Source organism: Ranitomeya variabilis, chromosome 6, assembly GCF_051348905.1.
Source record: "Ranitomeya variabilis isolate aRanVar5 chromosome 6, aRanVar5.hap1, whole genome shotgun sequence".
Classification (NCBI taxonomy): domain Eukaryota; kingdom Metazoa; phylum Chordata; class Amphibia; order Anura; family Dendrobatidae; genus Ranitomeya; species Ranitomeya variabilis.
In genome coordinates this window covers 268,839,461-268,856,041 of record NC_135237.1, presented here as the reverse complement: position 1 = coordinate 268,856,041, position 16,581 = coordinate 268,839,461, and the positions used below count along the sequence as shown (strand labels likewise).

The 16,581-nt window shown below is 45.0% G+C and overlaps 1 protein-coding gene across 1 annotated transcript in view; it reads left to right on the top strand.

Annotated features, from left to right (window-relative positions):
* Window positions 1–16,581, top strand: part of GALNT4 (polypeptide N-acetylgalactosaminyltransferase 4) — a 111,917-nt gene that overhangs the window by 86,571 nt on the left and 8,765 nt on the right. The window contains exon 8 of the mRNA XM_077269613.1: window positions 9,209–9,340. Coding sequence (XP_077125728.1) covers window positions 9,209–9,340 — 132 coding nt within the window. The remainder of the gene's footprint in view (window positions 1–9,208; window positions 9,341–16,581) is intronic.

Genomic DNA, 16,581 nt, shown 5'->3' with positions numbered 1-16,581 from the left:
ATACGAGAATCCAAGATCTTCTCCACCACATATTCCAACTCCCCCTCAACCAAGACCGGAGCAGGAGGATCAACAGAAGGGACCACAGGCACCACATATCTCCGCAACAATGACCTATGGAACACATTATGAATGGCAAACGATGTTGGGAGGTCCAAACGAAAAGACACAGGGTTGAGGATTTCCAAAATCTTATAATGACCGATGAAACGAGGCCTGAACTTAGGAGAGGAAACCTTAATCGGGACATAACGAGAAGACAACCATACCAAATCCCCCACACGAAGTCGGGGACCCACACAGCGACGGCGGTTAGCAAAGCGCTGAGCCTTCTCCTGGGACAAAGTCAAATTGTCCACCACATGGTTCCAAATCTGCTGCAACCTATCCACCACAGAATCCACCCCAGGACAGTCAGAAGACTCAACCTGACCCGAGGAGAAACGAGGATGAAAACCAGAATTGCAAAAGAAAGGTGAAACCAAAGTAGCAGAACTAGCCCGATTATTGAAGGCGAACTCAGCCAATGGCAAAAAGGTCACCCAATCATCCTGGTCAGCAGAAACAAAACATCTCAAATAAGTTTCCAAGGTCTGATTAGTTCGTTCGGTTTGACCATTCGTCTGAGGATGGAAGGCTGATGAAAAAGACAATTCAATGCCCATCTTAGCACAAAAGGATCGCCAAAATCTGGACACAAACTGGGATCCTCTGTCGGACACAATGTTCTCCGGAATACCATGTAAACGAACCACATTCTGAAAAAACAGTGGCACCAAATCGGAGGAGGAAGGCAACTTTGGCAAGGGTACCAAATGGACCATTTTGGAAAAACGATCACAAACCACCCAGATGACAGACATCTTCTGAGAGACAGGAAGATCCGAAATAAAATCCATGGAAATATGCGTCCAAGGCCTCTTCGGGACAGGCAAAGGCAAAAGCAATCCACTGGCACAAGAACACGAAGGCTTGGCCCGAGCACAAATCCCACAGGACTGCACAAAGGAACGCACATCCCGCGACAATGAAGGCCACCAAAAGGATCTCGCCACCAAATCCCTGGTACCAAAAATCCCAGGATGACCCGCCAACACCGAAGAATGAACCTCGGAAATAACTCTACTGGTCCATCTGTCTGGGACAAACAGTCTCTCCGGTGGACAACGGTCAGGTCTATTGGCCTGAAACTCCTGCAACACCCGTCGCAGATCAGGAGAGATGGCAGACAAAATCACCCCCTCTTTGAGAACACCAGTCGGTTCAGAAACTTCCGGGGAGTCAGGTACAAAACTCCTAGAAAGGGCATCAGCCTTCACGTTTTTCGAACCCGGAAGATACGAAACCACGAAATTGAAACGAGAGAAAAACAGCGACCATCGAGCCTGTCTTGGATTCAACCGTTTGGCAGACTCGAGATAAGTCAAATTCTTGTGATCCGTCAAGACCACCACACGATGCTTGGCTCCCTCAAGCCAATGTCGCCACTCCTCAAATGCCCACTTCATTGCCAACAACTCTCGATTACCAACATCATAATTCCGCTCGGCAGGCGAAAACTTTCTTGAAAAGAAAGCACATGGTCTCATCACAGAGCAATCAGAGCTTCTCTGCGACAAAACAGCCCCTGCTCCAATCTCAGAATCATCAACCTCGACCTGAAAGGGAAGAGAGACATCGGGCTGGCGCAAGACAGGAGCCGAAGAAATCGACGTTTCAACTCCTGAAAGGCCTCCACGGCCGCAGGAGACCAATTCGTCACATCAGAACCCTTCTTGGTCAAATCCGTCAAAGGCTTCACCACACTAGAAAAATTAGTGATGAAGCGACGGTAAAAATTAGCAAAACCCAAGAACTTCTGAAGACTCTTCACAGATGTAGGTTGAGTCCAGTCATGAATAGCCTGGACCTTGACTGGATCCATCTCGATAGTAGAAGGAGAAAAAATAAAGCCCAAAAAGGAAACCTTCTGGACTCCGAAGAGACATTTAGAGCCCTTCACAAACAAGGCATTGGCACGCAGGACCTGAAATACCATCCTGACCTGCTTCACATGAGACTCCCAATCATCAGAAAAGACCAAAATATCATCCAGGTACACAATCATAAATCTATCCAGGTACTCTCGGAAGATGTCGTGCATGAAGGACTGAAACACAGAGGGGGCATTAGAAAGCCCAAAAGGCATCACCAAGCACTCAAAATGGCCTTCGGGCGTATTAAATGCTGTTTTCCATTCATCGCCCTGCTTTATGCGCACAAGATTATACGCTCCACGAAGATCTATCTTGGTGAACCAACTAGCCCCCCTAATCCGGGCAAACAGATCGGACAACAGTGGCAAGGGATACTGAAATTTGACCGTGATATTATTTAGAAGGCGATAATCTATACAGGGTCTCAGAGAACCATCCTTCTTGGCCACAAAAAAGAACCCCGCACCCAAAGGGGATGAGGACGGGCGAATATGTCCCTTCTCCAAGGACTCCTTTATATAACTCCGCATAGCGGTATGTTCTGGTACAGACAAATTAAAAAGTCGTCCCTTAGGGAACTTACTACCAGGAATCAGATTTATGGCACAATCACAATCCCTATGAGGAGGTAGGGCACTGGATTTGGGCTCATCAAATACATCCTGGTAGTCTGACAAAAATTCAGGGACTTCAGAAGGAGTAGAAGAAGCAATTGACACCAAAGGAGCATCGCCATGAATCCCCTGGCAACCCCAACTTGACACAGCCATTGCTTTCCAATCCAGGACTGGATTATGAGCCTGCAGCCATGGCAGACCCAACACGACAACATCATGCAAATTATGTAGCACCAGAAAGCGAATTACCTCCTGATATACAGGAGCCATGCACATGGTCAATTGAGTCCAGTACTGAGGTTTATTCTTGGCCAATGGTGTAGCATCAATTCCCTTTAGCGGGATAGGGAATTGTAAAGGCTCCAAGATAAAACCACAGCGCCTGGCAAATGACAAATCCATCAAATTCAAGGCAGCACCTGAATCCACAAAAGCCATAACTGGGTAGGATGACAGAGAGCAAATCAAAGTAACAGACAAAATGAATTTAGGTTGTACCGTACCAATGGTGACAAACTTGGCAACCCTTTTTGTGCGCTTAGAGCATGCTGAGATAACATGAGCAGAATCACCACAGTAAAAGCACAACCCATTCTGACGTCTGTGGTTTTGCCGTTCAACTCTGGTCAGAATCCTGTCACATTGCATAGGCTCAGGTTTCTGCTCAGAAAATACCGCCAGAGGGTGCACAGGTTTGCGCTCCCGCAAACGCCGATCAATCTGAATGGCCAAAGACATTGACTCATTCAGACCCGCCGGCGTGGGGAACCCCACCATAACATCTTTAAGGGCTTCAGAAAGACCCTTTCTGAAAATAGCCGCCAGGGCGCACTCATTCCACTGAGTGGGCACTGACCACTTCCTAAACTTCTGACAATAAACCTCTGCTTCATCCCGACCCTGAGAGAGAGCCAGCAAAACCTTCTCTGCTTGGTCTACCAGATTTGGTTCCTCATAAAGCACTCCAAGCGCCAGAAAAAACGCATCAACATTTAGCAGTGCTGGATCTCCTGGCGCCAGAGAGAATGCCCAATCTTGAGGGTCACCCCGCAGCAAAGAAATAACAATTTTAACTTGCTGAACAGAGTCACCAGATGAGCGAGGTCTCAGAGAAAGGAATAACTTACAATTATTCTTAAAGTTCAAAAACCTAGATCTATCTCCGGAGAACAGCTCAGGAATAGGTATTTTAGGCTCTGACATAGGACTGCGGACTACATAATCCTGAATGCCCTGTACCCTTGCAGTGAGATGATCCACACTAGAAGACAGACTCGGAATGTCCATATTAGTAGCTGCATACAGAACCACCCAGAGATTAAGGGGAGGAGAGAGGCTAAACACAGTGCAGAGGAAAAAAAAAAAATGACCTTAAGATTTCTCTTCTCCCTCTTCTGCTGCATTAACACTTTCGGGCCTGCTGTACTGTTATGATCCTGGTGGTAGGATCTCAAACTGACCTGACACATATACCCTGAATATATAGGACAAGTTCTGGGGATGTGGAAGCTATACTGACCGCAATCCTGATCCTATCCAAACACACTAAAGGCAGCTGTGGAGCGTTACCTGAAAACCTAGACGCCTCGTCACAGCCTGAGAAACTGACTAACCCCTAGAGAGAAAGCAAAGACCTCACTTGCCTCAGAGAAATATCCCCAAAGTATTAGATAGCCCCCCACAAATAATAACGGTGAGTTAAGGGGAAAACACAAACGTAGAGATGAAACAGGTTTAGCAAATGAGGCCCGCTAATACTAGATAGGCAGATAATAGATAGGTGTCTGTGCGGTCAGTACAAAAACTATCAAAAGTAAACCACGCAGAGAATACAAGAACCCCCACACCGACTCACGATGTGAGGGGTGCACTCTGCACCCCAGAACTAACCAGCAAGCAAAAAATCACATAAAAGCAAGCTGGGCTGAACTCATAATATAATGAGAAACGTTTTCAAGGAAATAATGAGAAACTGAACAAGCAAACTTAGCTTCTCATAGCAGGAGACTGGTCACAAGGAATATTCAGGAGAGCACAGGATCAGGACTGAATACACCGACAGCAGGCGACAAGTAAAGGTCCAGGTGAGTTAAATAGGCCCAGCCTAGCAGGAGATGAAACAGCTGAGCCCAGCCAAGACCAGCCATATCGCTAAAGGCCACCAGAGGGAGCCCAAGAACAAACTCACACAGTACCACTCATGACCACAGGAGGGAGCCCGAGAACGGAATTCACAACATATAACACAGCCACGTAGTATATTGCCCAGCCACGTAATATATTGCACAGCTACGTAGTATATAGCACAGCTGACGTAGTATATAGCACAGCTCACGTAGTATATAGCATAACGCGGTGTAACGCAGCCATTAACCCTGTGTGAGCGCTGACTGGAGGGGAGTATGGAGGGGGCACTGACAGAGAGTAGGAAGGGGCAAATTCGCGGCCGGACTGTGCCCGTCGCTGATTGGTCGCGGCCTGCCGGGCGTGACCACTCAGCGACGCGGGATTTCCATGACAGGCAGACAGACAAACAGACGGAAGTGCCCCTTAGACGATTATATATATATAGATATGACTTTATTTAAAGTAGTTAAATTTGTTAGAGGTTGTTCCCGGTCACAATATAACCTATGTTTTGTGGATTGTAATATTTGTTTTTTAAAATGTAAGTATCTAACTCGCCCATCATAGGGAGAGTTACATGTGTCAGCAACACTGGAAACTATTTGACCAAGTTCACAAAACTGCAGATGCGGTCCATGTGTTTTTTTTTTGCCAGTAAAACTGCACTTTTTTTCTTTTTACACTATTGTTGAAAATCATAGCAAAACTGTTCAGCGAAAACATACAACACAAAAAGCCCACACAAATCACTAAAAGCCGTTTCTTCACATAACGAAGCGTTTTGTGATAAAAGAAAAATAAACAAAAAAGTACACATAATTGATATCTCCATGTCCGGAACAACCCGATCTATGGAGCGGCACGTTATTTATTCTGTATGGTGAACGCCGTAAAAAGTAAATATGCGAAACCCAAGCCGCAAAACCTAAAAAATATATATATATATATATATATATATATATATATATATATATATATATATATATATATATATATATATATATATATATATATATATATGTCTGGTATATCTGTAATCGTACCGACTCAAAGAATAAATCCGCCTCATCACTTATACCGCATGGTGAACGGCGCAAAAATAAAAATAGGAACTATTCTTGTACTGATATTCATTCTAACCTTCCAAAAATCAGAACAAGGCTCTTCTCACATTTACCCTGCACTTTCTACTGAGCACTAATATCGGGATTTCCATGTAAATTTCCCAAATCTGTGATTCAGACAAAACCCCCAATGGAACCACTCACTTATGAGGCAGACGGAGTCACTTTGTACTGGTCTGCGTTCTGGCAGTGTCCCATCATTTTAGATGTCTCTTTTTTTGCACTTTCATGGTCGGCCACAGATCTGTGCACGCCTAAAAAGATGGATGCCACGGGAGCAGATGCCAAACTGAGTCCAAAGTGTCTCCATTTGCCTCATGGTGGGTGGGTTTGTTGGGGGGTTTTGTCACATTTTTATGGGATTTACATGGAGATCCCAATGTAAGTACTCAGTGTAGGATACTAGAATGTGGACCAGCCTTATTCTGGAAGCAATCGAAAAATATTATATACCCCCAAAAAGTTACCAATAAAACCCCTAATTTATCCCTCAAAAACCAGCCCCCACTCAGGTCCTCATCTGTCACTGCAACTATAGGGGGGTTTCCACGTTACTGCTAGAACAAAGACTCTGGAAAACGACGGCTCCCACCCACTCAAATAAAATCCAGTGACTGATGCGCTCTCAAATCTAAATGTCCCCCTCCTTCTGAGCATCACTGTGCTTAAACCACTGTAAGTGGGCCACATTTTGCATTATTGCATCGGGGAGACAGCACTTAATTTACGGAGTGCTAGAAAATAGTCACTGCAGTCATAGATTAGTTTATTGATAGGTGCAATTTCTACAATGGGGTCAATTTGGGGGGGGGGTTCTGCTGTTCTGGCACCTTTGGGGCACCACAAATGATGCTCGTAAACTATTCTACCAAATTCTGCTCCAAAAGCCAAATGGTGTTCCTTTCTTCTCAGCCCTGACTTATGACCAAACAGTCATTTCTGACGATATGTGGGACAGCACCATATTTGAGAGAAATTGCGCAATAAATCGTGGGGTCCAGTTTCACCTATTAACACTTGTGTACCTGACAGGTTTGCAGCAAATACAAAAATTACAGTTTTATCACTAAAATGTCATATTTCCTCTTCTCAATATTATAAAATTCTGTGAGATACCTATGGATTCAAAATGCTCACTACACTCCTAAATGAATTCCTTAGGCAGTGAAGTTTCCAATACCGGGGTCACCTCTGGAGGGTTTCTGCTGTTCTGTCACCTCAGTGGCTCAGGTAATGGGGCCCACAATCTATTCAAACGAAATGTGTGTCCTAAAAGCCAAGTAGCGCTCATTCCTATCCGATCCCTGACTTCTGTCAAACATTCTACAACCAAATGTTGGCTACTGCCATGTTCTGGAGAAATTCCATAACAAATTCTGGGTTCCAATTTCTCCTATTATCTCTCGTGCAAAGTATAAATTTGGTTCCAAAACAGTATTTTAGTGGAAAAAATAATTTTTTGTTCTCACATCTACCGTAAATGTTATAAAGTTTTGTGAATCAGCTGTAGTTAAAAATGCTCAGTACACCAATAGATTAATTCCTTGAAGGGCCTAGCTTCCAAAATGGGGAAATTTGAGGGGTGGTTTCTGCTTTTTTCGCATGTTAGAGGCTCTCCAAATGCGACATGGCATTCGCAGTCTATTCTAAACAAATGTCGCTCTTTCCTCTCCTAGCACTGCTGTGTGTCCAAACAGAAATTTTTTACCACATATGGGGTATAATTGCGTTCGGAAAAAATTGCGTAACTAATTATGGGGTCTGTTTTCTCCATTTATTCATTGTGAAAATTACAAATTTGGGGCTAAAACAACGTTTTCTTGAAAAGAAAAGAAAATTTCCAATAGGACGACATACTGTTATCAAATGGTGTGTAGAAATTGTGAGTTGAAAATGTTCACTATATGCCCCTGGATAAAATTCTTGAGGGGTATAGTTTTCAAAATTGGGTGGGTTGTTGGGGATTTCCACTGTTTAGGCATATCAGGATCTCTCTAAACGCGACATGACGTTCACAGACCATTGCATCAAAGTCTATGTTCCAGAACGTGTCGCCTTCCTTTCCGAGCCCTGCTGTGCGCCCAACAGTAGTTTTCATCTTCATATGGGGTAGCGGTGTACTCGGGAGAAATTTTGGTGTCCATTCTCTCCTGTTGCGCTTCTGTGGGGGAAAAAAAAATTGAGGCTAAAGTAAAATTTTTGTGGGGGAAAAATGTAATTTATTTTCAATTTTTTTTTTTCCCATGGCTCTGCGTTATAAAGTTCTATGAAGCACCTGAGTGTTCAAAGTGCCCACCTCACATTTAGATAAATTCTTTGAGGAGTCTAGTTTCCAAAATAGGGTGACTTGTGTGGGGTTTCCACTGTTTAGACACATCAGGGGCTCTCCAAACGCGACTTGGCATCCGCTCTCGATTCCAGTAATTTTTGTGTTAAAAAAGTCAAATGGTGCTACTTCCCTTCTGATCCCTGCCGTGCGCCCAAACAGTAGTAATCCCCAACATGTGGGGTATCTGCGTACTCGGGAGAAAATGAGCACCAAAATTTGGTGTGCAATTTCTCCTGTTACCTTTTGTGAAAACAAAATCTTGGGCTAAAGTAAAATTTTTGTGGGTAAAAAGTTTTTTCCTTCCACATTGCTTTAAATAGTTAATAGAGTTAATATAGTTAATAGTTAATAGAGTTAATATATTTCTTGAATGTGGTTTTGAGGACTTTGAGGGGTGCAGGGGTGTCACTTTTGGGTATTTTCTGTCATAAAGGACCCCCAGAGTCACTTCAAATGTGACAAATGGTTTTGTAAATTTTGTTGGAAAAATTTAATTACTGATCAACTTTGAACCCTTTTTTCTTCCTAACAAAATTGTTTAAAAAATTATGCAGATGTAAAGCAGACATGTGGGAAATGTTATTTGTTAACTATTTTGTGTGACATAACTCTCTGGTTAAAGGCCTAAGAATTAAATGTTTGAAAATTGCAAAATTTTCACCAAATTTCCGATATTTTCACAAATAAGCGCAAGTCATATTGAACAAATTTTAGTACTATTATGAAGTACAATATGTCATGAAAAAACAATCTCCGAATCGGTGGGATCCGTTGAAGTGTTACAGAGTTATAACCACATAAAGAGACACTGATCAGATTTGTAAAATTTGACGAATGCATTGAGGCCAAAATTGGCTTGACCACTAAAGGGGTTAAATCTCATTCTAACATTGATCCAAAAAAACATTTTTTTTTAAATGTACATATAAAACACAATAAAAAATAAACTGCACAGTAAATTTACTGTAGCTTGCAGGATTATTTTTTTTTACTTTAATTTTTTTACTTTAATTTTTTTACTTTATTTTATACTAGGAAAAATATGGTGATATTTCTGATCGACAATTACTTCGAGAGAGATTGCAGTGCGAGAATTTTGATTGGTACTTGAGAAATGTGTTTCCAGATTTACATGTCCCGGAAGATCGTCCTGGCTGGCATGGGGCGGTAAGTATACTCTTTGATATTATGATGCCCTATTCTGTGCTGTTTATATGATTTATATTAGCAGTGTTCTCACAACAAAAAAGGCAAATTTTGCTGGTAACGGTTCTGTAAATTTTAATGATTAAAAAAACTGTGTGGGATATTGTGGTAATATAATGCAAATGTGGCCAGTTAGGTCAAATTCACACATGGATGCAACACAAAAGTTCCCATCAAGGACCCATTCATTGACTTGAAAGTACTGGCCGTGAATCTAACCAAACTCTTCACATGTCTCTGTCCCAAAGAAAAAGACGTGAAAATGGCTAGCACACTGACATGCCACTGAGTCTGTCTACAGAATATGTGTATATGTTAAGTTCTCTTTTAGTTAAAATACACAGCAGTCCATCAAGGACAACCCATTGTCCTGCAGGGTTGATCAAGAAGAACACAAAAATCCCTATGAGGCAGTTGGTAATTGCCTTTTATTAGATGGAAAAAGTCATCCTTTTATGGTGATCACAGTAAATTCTAATACAAGTTACCTGTTTCTAACTGTTTAGTAACCTTAATTACTGTAACAATTCTGCCAGCATCACTGCATGGCCTCCCATCCCTCACGCACCATCTTACTCACTGCTCCAGGTCATGTTGTGATTTCTGTCTGCTGCCGGCTCCATGTTCTGTGCCTCTTACTTTCTGCCTGCTCTCTGCAGGCTTCCTGGCTGTGTGTATAGGGGGCGCGGTGCCAGAACTCTCTGGTTCTTATGGAATCAGGGCGCACCTGTCTAATGTGTCCCTGACCAATTACCAAGTGGCCTCTAGTATGGGCAGCATGGTGGCTCTGTGGTTAGCACCGCTGCCCTGCAGCGCTGGAGTCCTGGGTTCTAATCCCACCTTGGACAACATCTGCAAGGAGTTTGTATGTTCTCCCCGTGTTTGCTTGGGTTTCCTTCGGGTAATCCGGTTTCCTCCCACATTCCAAAGACATATACTGATAGGGAATTTAGATTGTGAGCCCCATCGGGGACAGCGATGATAATGTGTGCAAACTGTAAAGCGCTGCGGAATATGTTAGCACTATATAAAAATAAAGATGATGATTATTATTATTATAGTATTTAGGGCACCTCCACCCTATGTAACTGGCCTGTGCAATGTCTAAACTCAGTTATAATAATAATAATAATAATTTTTATTTATATAGCGCCAACATATTCCGCAGTGCTTTACAAGTTATAGAGGGGACTTGTACAGACAATAGACATTACAGCATAACAGAAATCACAGTTCAAAACAGATACCAGGAGGAATGAGGGCCCTGCTCGCAAGCTTACAAACTATGAGGAAAAGGGGAGACACGAGAGGTGGATGGTAACAATTGCTTTAGTTATTTGGACCAGCCATAGTGTAAGGCTCGGGTGTTCATGTAAAGCTGCATGAACCAGTTAAACTGCCTAAGTATGTAGCAGTACAGACACAGAGTGCTATTAACTGCATAAAGTGTATGAGAACATGATGCGAGGAACCTGATTATGTGTTTTTTTTTGTTGTTTTTTTTTTAAATAGGCCACACAGGGATAGTTAGTTTAATGCGTTGAAGAGGTAGGCCAGTCTGAACAAATGAGTTTTTAGGGCACGCTTAAAACTGTGGGGATTGGGGATTAATCGTATTAACCTAGGTAGTGCATTCCAAAGAATCGGCGCAGCACGTGTAAAGTCTTGGAGACGAAAGTGGGAGGTTCTGATTATTGAGGATGCTAACCTGAGGTCACTAACTCAGTTAGTGTTTTGCTACTGTGCTGCCAGGTCTTGCTCTGTGTTTCTCCTTCTCTGGAGGCTTTTCTCCTTGCCTTGCCTTGATCTTGTTTGTCTGCCCTCCAGGAGGCTGTATATCCTGGTCTCTGTGTATTTGTTCTAGCCTTGCTTTGTACTTGTCTGTCCGCCCTCCAGGAGGCAGAATATCCTGATCCCTGTGTCTTTGTTCTTGTACCTTGTCTCGTTCCATTACCTTGTCTGAGCTTTGTCCTACCTCTGTCTCCTTGTCTGTGGCTTCTTTCCCTGCTGTGTCTTTCCTTGTGTCCTCTCTGTTTGCTTATGCTCTGCACTCTTGTGGCTCTGCCTGCTCTGTACCCTTGTGACTTTGTCTGTGCTCCGCTCTCTTGCAGCTTTACCTCTAATCCGCACTCCTGCGGTTCTGCTCCGTTCTACTCTGCTCCGCTCGTGCTGCTGCAGAAATCTCTTGCTGCAGCTCCTCTCTGCATTCCTTGCGGTTCCGCTCTGCTTAGCTTCTGTTGCTGCACTATCTCTTGCTGCTCTACCGCTCTTATCTGCAGCCTTACAGTTCTCCTACTGTGTAAACAGGTCCCAACCTGTTCCTTAATACTTCATTCCTTCCTGCTTGTATCCGTACCTGCACCTCTTGTGTGAACAGGTCCCAACCTGTTCCTTCATACTTCATTCCCTCCTGCTTGTTTCCGTACCTGCACCTCCTGTTTGAACAGGTCCCAACCTGTTCCTTCATACTTCATTCCCTCCTGCTTGTTTCCCTTCCTGCATCTCCTGTATGAACAGGTCCCAACCTATCCCTTCATACTCCACTCGCTCCTGTCTGTTCCAGTACTAGCATCCGCTGTGTGAATAGGTCTCTACCTGTTCCTTCATACACCGCACCAGCCTGCCCTGTCTCAGCCCTGCCTGCCTGCTCTGTGTCTCCACCGTGCCTGCTTTCCCTGTGTCTCAGCCGTGCCTGCTTTCCTACTCGCCCGAGTTTCAGCCGTGCTCATCTGCCAGTCCTGCCTGTCTCCCACCCCTGTCCTAGTGTTCCTGTTTCCCAAGTGGGATCAGCAGCCACCGCCAGACACCACCCTGGAGTAGCACCTGGCAGCTGCCTGCCGCACAAGCCTGACCTCACCATCAGAGGCTCCAGCGAAAACCAAGGCAGCTGTCTTAGTCATGCCCCTTCCAGGGTAGTCTTGTTTGTGGTACAGTGGGTCCACAAACCCCCTTGCTCACGCCCACCAGTCAGGGTGTGAGCGTGACAATTACAACTTTCTTGAAAGACATCTAGGGCCCTGTTGACTCCTTAAAAATATAATCCACACAACAGCATGTGTCATAGAGCTCAATAATCTCACTGCTCTTACAAGAAAAAAATCCCAATGTATGAGACTGTAGAATAATCTTTCCTCTAGATGTACAGCATGCTCAATTGTCATTATCCCATCCCTATGTACACTGCTCAAAAAAAATAAAGGGAACACTTAAACAGAATACAACTCCAAGTAAATCAAACTTCTGTGAAATCAAACTGTCCAGGAAGCAACACTGTTTGACAATCAGTTTTACAACCCACACAAGTGGCTCAGGTAGTGCAGCTCATCCAGGGTAGCACATCAATGCGAGCTGTGGCAAGAAGGTTTGCTGTGTCTGTCAGCGTAGTGTCCAGAGGCTGGAGGCGCTACCAGGAGACAGGTCAGTACACCAGGAGATGTGGAGAGGGCCGTAGGAAGGCAACAACTCAGCAGCAGGACCGCTACCTCAGCCTTTGTGCAAGGAGGAGCACTTCCAGAGCCCTGCAAAATCACCTCCAGCAGGCTACAAATGTGCACGTGTCTGCACAAACGGTTAGAAACAGACTCCATGAGGATGGTCTGAGTGCCCGACGTCCACACTTGGGGGTTGTGCTCACAGCCCAACACCGTGCAGGACGCTTGGCATTTGCCACAGAACACCAGGATTGGTAAATTTGCCACTGGCGCCCTGTGCTCTTCACAGATGAAAGCAGGCTCACACTGAGCACATGTGACAGACGTGACAAGAGTCTGGAGACGCCGTGGAGAGCGATCTACTGCCTGCAACATCCTTCAGCATGACCTGTTTGGCAGTGGGTCAGTAATGGTGTGGGATGGCATTTCTTTGGAGGGCCGAACAGCCCTCCATGTGCTCGCCAGAGGTAGCCTGACGGCCATTAGGTACCGAGATGAGATCCTCTGACCCCTTGTGAGAGCCTTCCTCCTAATGCAAGACAATGCCAGACCTCATGTGGCCGGAGTGTCAGCAGGTCCTGCAAGATGAAAGCATTGAAGCTATGGACTGTCCCGCACGTTCCCCAGACCTTAATCCAATTGAACCCATCTGGGACATCATGTCTTGCACCATCCACCAACGTCACATTGCACCACAGACTGTCCAGGAGTTGGCAGATGCTTTAGTCCAGGTCTGGGAGGCGATCCCTCAGGAAACCATTAGTTAGGTTTACGTTGATTATTTTTAGGTTTTATTGTTCTCAAAACAGTCTACTATGTAATGAAGAAAGATTTACAACTAGAACATTTCATTCAGTGATATCTAGGATGTGGGATTTTAGTGTTCCCTTTATTTTTTTGAACAGTGTATAAAAAATCATAATACAGAGGTCATGACTCTGGACGGGGATGATCCAGCCTCCGTCCTGGTCAGGTCAGGGTTAACGTGAGTTGCCTCTCTCTTGTTCTGGGGGGGCTATTTAATGATGGTTGTTCCTGGGTCAGGTGTCAGTGATACTTCCATGTACTTGGTTTGTGGTTGCTGACCCAGGTTACTCATCTGTAATCGTTGTGCCTCTGTGCGTGTGAGCTTTATTGTGTATGACCCGGTTTTGTCCCCTAAACTTCTGCTTCTGTTTTCTGCTCGGTAGTTATCTGTCCTTCCTGGTTCTCTGACCCCTTGGCTCGTCTCAGTTTATTCTTCTGTCTTGTCCCTGGTACCTCTCTCTCGTCTGGCTTTGACGCTCGGCTCCCCACTGACTACGTTCTTGTTCTCTGCCCTGTGATCTGCGCTCTTGGCTGATTCCACGTCCTCTCTCATGGCTCCGCCCCTCTTGAGTCACGTGACTGTCTAGTGTCAGGTCCTGTGCATACTGTGTGCCTTAGTCTCAGGTCCTGTGCGCACTGCGTGCCCTGCTCCTTACACTCCCGGCTCTCTGTCCCGTGCCCCCTGCTTGCGCCATCTAGGCTTTCCATAGTGACACTATCAGTGTCATTATTATTATTATTATTGCGCTGTACATGTGAGGAGGGGTATACATAATATAAACAAGTATAATAATCTTAAACAATACAAGTCACAGCTGGTACAGGAGGAGAGAGGACTCAGCCCGCGAGGGCTCACAATCTACAAGGGATGGGTGAGGATACAGTAGGTGAGGATAGAGCTGGTCGTGCAGTGGTTTGGTCGATCGTTGGTTACTGCAGGTTGTACGCTTGCCGGAAGAGATAGGTCTTCAGGTTCTTTTTGAAGGTTTCGATGGTAGGTGAGAGTCTGAGATGTTGCGGAAGAGAGTTACAGAGTAGGGGTGATGCGCGAGAGAAATCTTGTATGTGATTGTAGGAAGAGGAGATAAGAGGGGAGTAGAGAAGGAGATCTTGTGAGGATCGGAGGTTGCGTGCAGGAAAGTACCAGGAGACGAGGTCACAGATGTATGGAGGAGACAGGTTGTGGATGGCTTTGTATGTCATGGTTAGAGTTTTGAACTGGAGTCGTTGGGTAATGGGGAGCCAGTGAAGGGATTGACAGAGGGGAGAGGCCGGGGAATAGCGGGGGGACAGGTGGATTTGTCGGGCCGCTGAGTTTAGAATAGATTGGAGGGGTGTGAGAGTGTTAGAGGGGAGGCCACAGAGCAGGAGGTTATAGTAGTCGAGGCAGAAGATGATGAGGGCATGGACTAGGGTTTTTGCAGATTCTTGGTTTAGGAATGTACGGATCCTTGAAATATTTTTGAGTTGAAGGCGGCAGGAAATGGAAAGGGCTTGGATATGCGGTTTGAAGGAGAGATCAGTGTCAAGGATTACCCCGAGGCAGCGAGCTTGTGGGACAGGGGAGAGTGGGCAGCTGTTTACTGTAATGGATAGGCTCGTTGGGGGGGTCGCGTGAGATGGGGGAAAGACAATGAATTCGGTTTTGTCCATGTTAAGTTTTAGAAATCTAGCGGAGAAGAAGGATGAAATAGCGGACAGACATTGAGGGATTCTGGTTAGTAGGGTGGTGATATCTGGTCCAGAGATGTAGATCTGTGTGTCATCAGCATAGAGATGATACTGAAAACCGTGAGATTCTATGAGCTGTCCCAGGCCAAAAGTGTAAATGGAGAAGAGCAGGGCCCTAGAACTGAAACTTGCGGGACTCGGAAAAATAGGGGACGAGGTGAGGAGGTGGTGTGTGAATGGGAGACGCTGAATGTTCGGTCAGTTAGGTATGACGAGATCCAGGATAGGGCCAAGTCTGTGATGCCAAGGGATGAGAAGGTCTGTAGTAATAGGGAATGGTCCACTGTGTCAAAGGCAGAGGACAGGTCCAGGAGGAGGAGGATAGAGTAGTGTCGCTTGCTCTTGGCGGTTAATAAGTCATTGGTGACCTTAGTTAGGGCAGTTTAAGTGGAGTGGTGTGACCGGAAGCCTGATTGTAAGCAGTCGAAGAGGGAACAGGAAGATAGATGGGAGGATAGTTCAAGATGGACGTGTTGTTCGTCCAGTAGTTTTGAGGCATAGGGGAGAAGTGATATAGGGAGATAGCTAGATACAGAGGATGGGTCAAGAGAGGGCTTTTTGAGGATAGGTGTGTCATTACAGCAGATCTGTCTCATGTCACTCTGATATAATAATGAGGTTACTTCTATGCCATCTCCCCCCCCACCCCTTCCCAAACTAAGCAACCCCATGTGTGATAACCTATCTTGGAATATTGTGTGCAATTAAAAACAGGTATTTGATAACGTACCGAACCAGTTGTGACTTGTATAGAGGCCTCACTATTGTCTTGTCATGTGCTTCTTTGAAGGAGTTATCCAGGACTATTGTATTTATTTTTTCTTATGGGCCTAGGAACTTGCCGGTAGTTGCTAATGCTCTGCCTGGCACAGATCTAAGCTGATTCAGAGCAGTCACGGACCGCTGCTGCTGGCCATTCTGCAGCTTCCAATGACATCACGACGACCGAGTAGCTGCTTCTCTTTGCTCTGCTTTGTTGACGGGGCGTCACTGCCGAAATCATGCTGATTGGCATCCAACTTCCTGCGGCATATCTGGGGGAGCCAGCTGTCAGTCAACATGATGTCTGTAGTCATGCCTGTCTACAAAGCAGCCCGTAAGAGCCCATGAGAAAAGAAATAATCCCAGACAACCCCTTTAAATTCTTTGCATAGTTTTATAGGGCTTGATAGTGGCTGCACGCCACATGTTGATTGAGCTAAATTTAATGCCCACTAATGTCCCTCGGTCTGT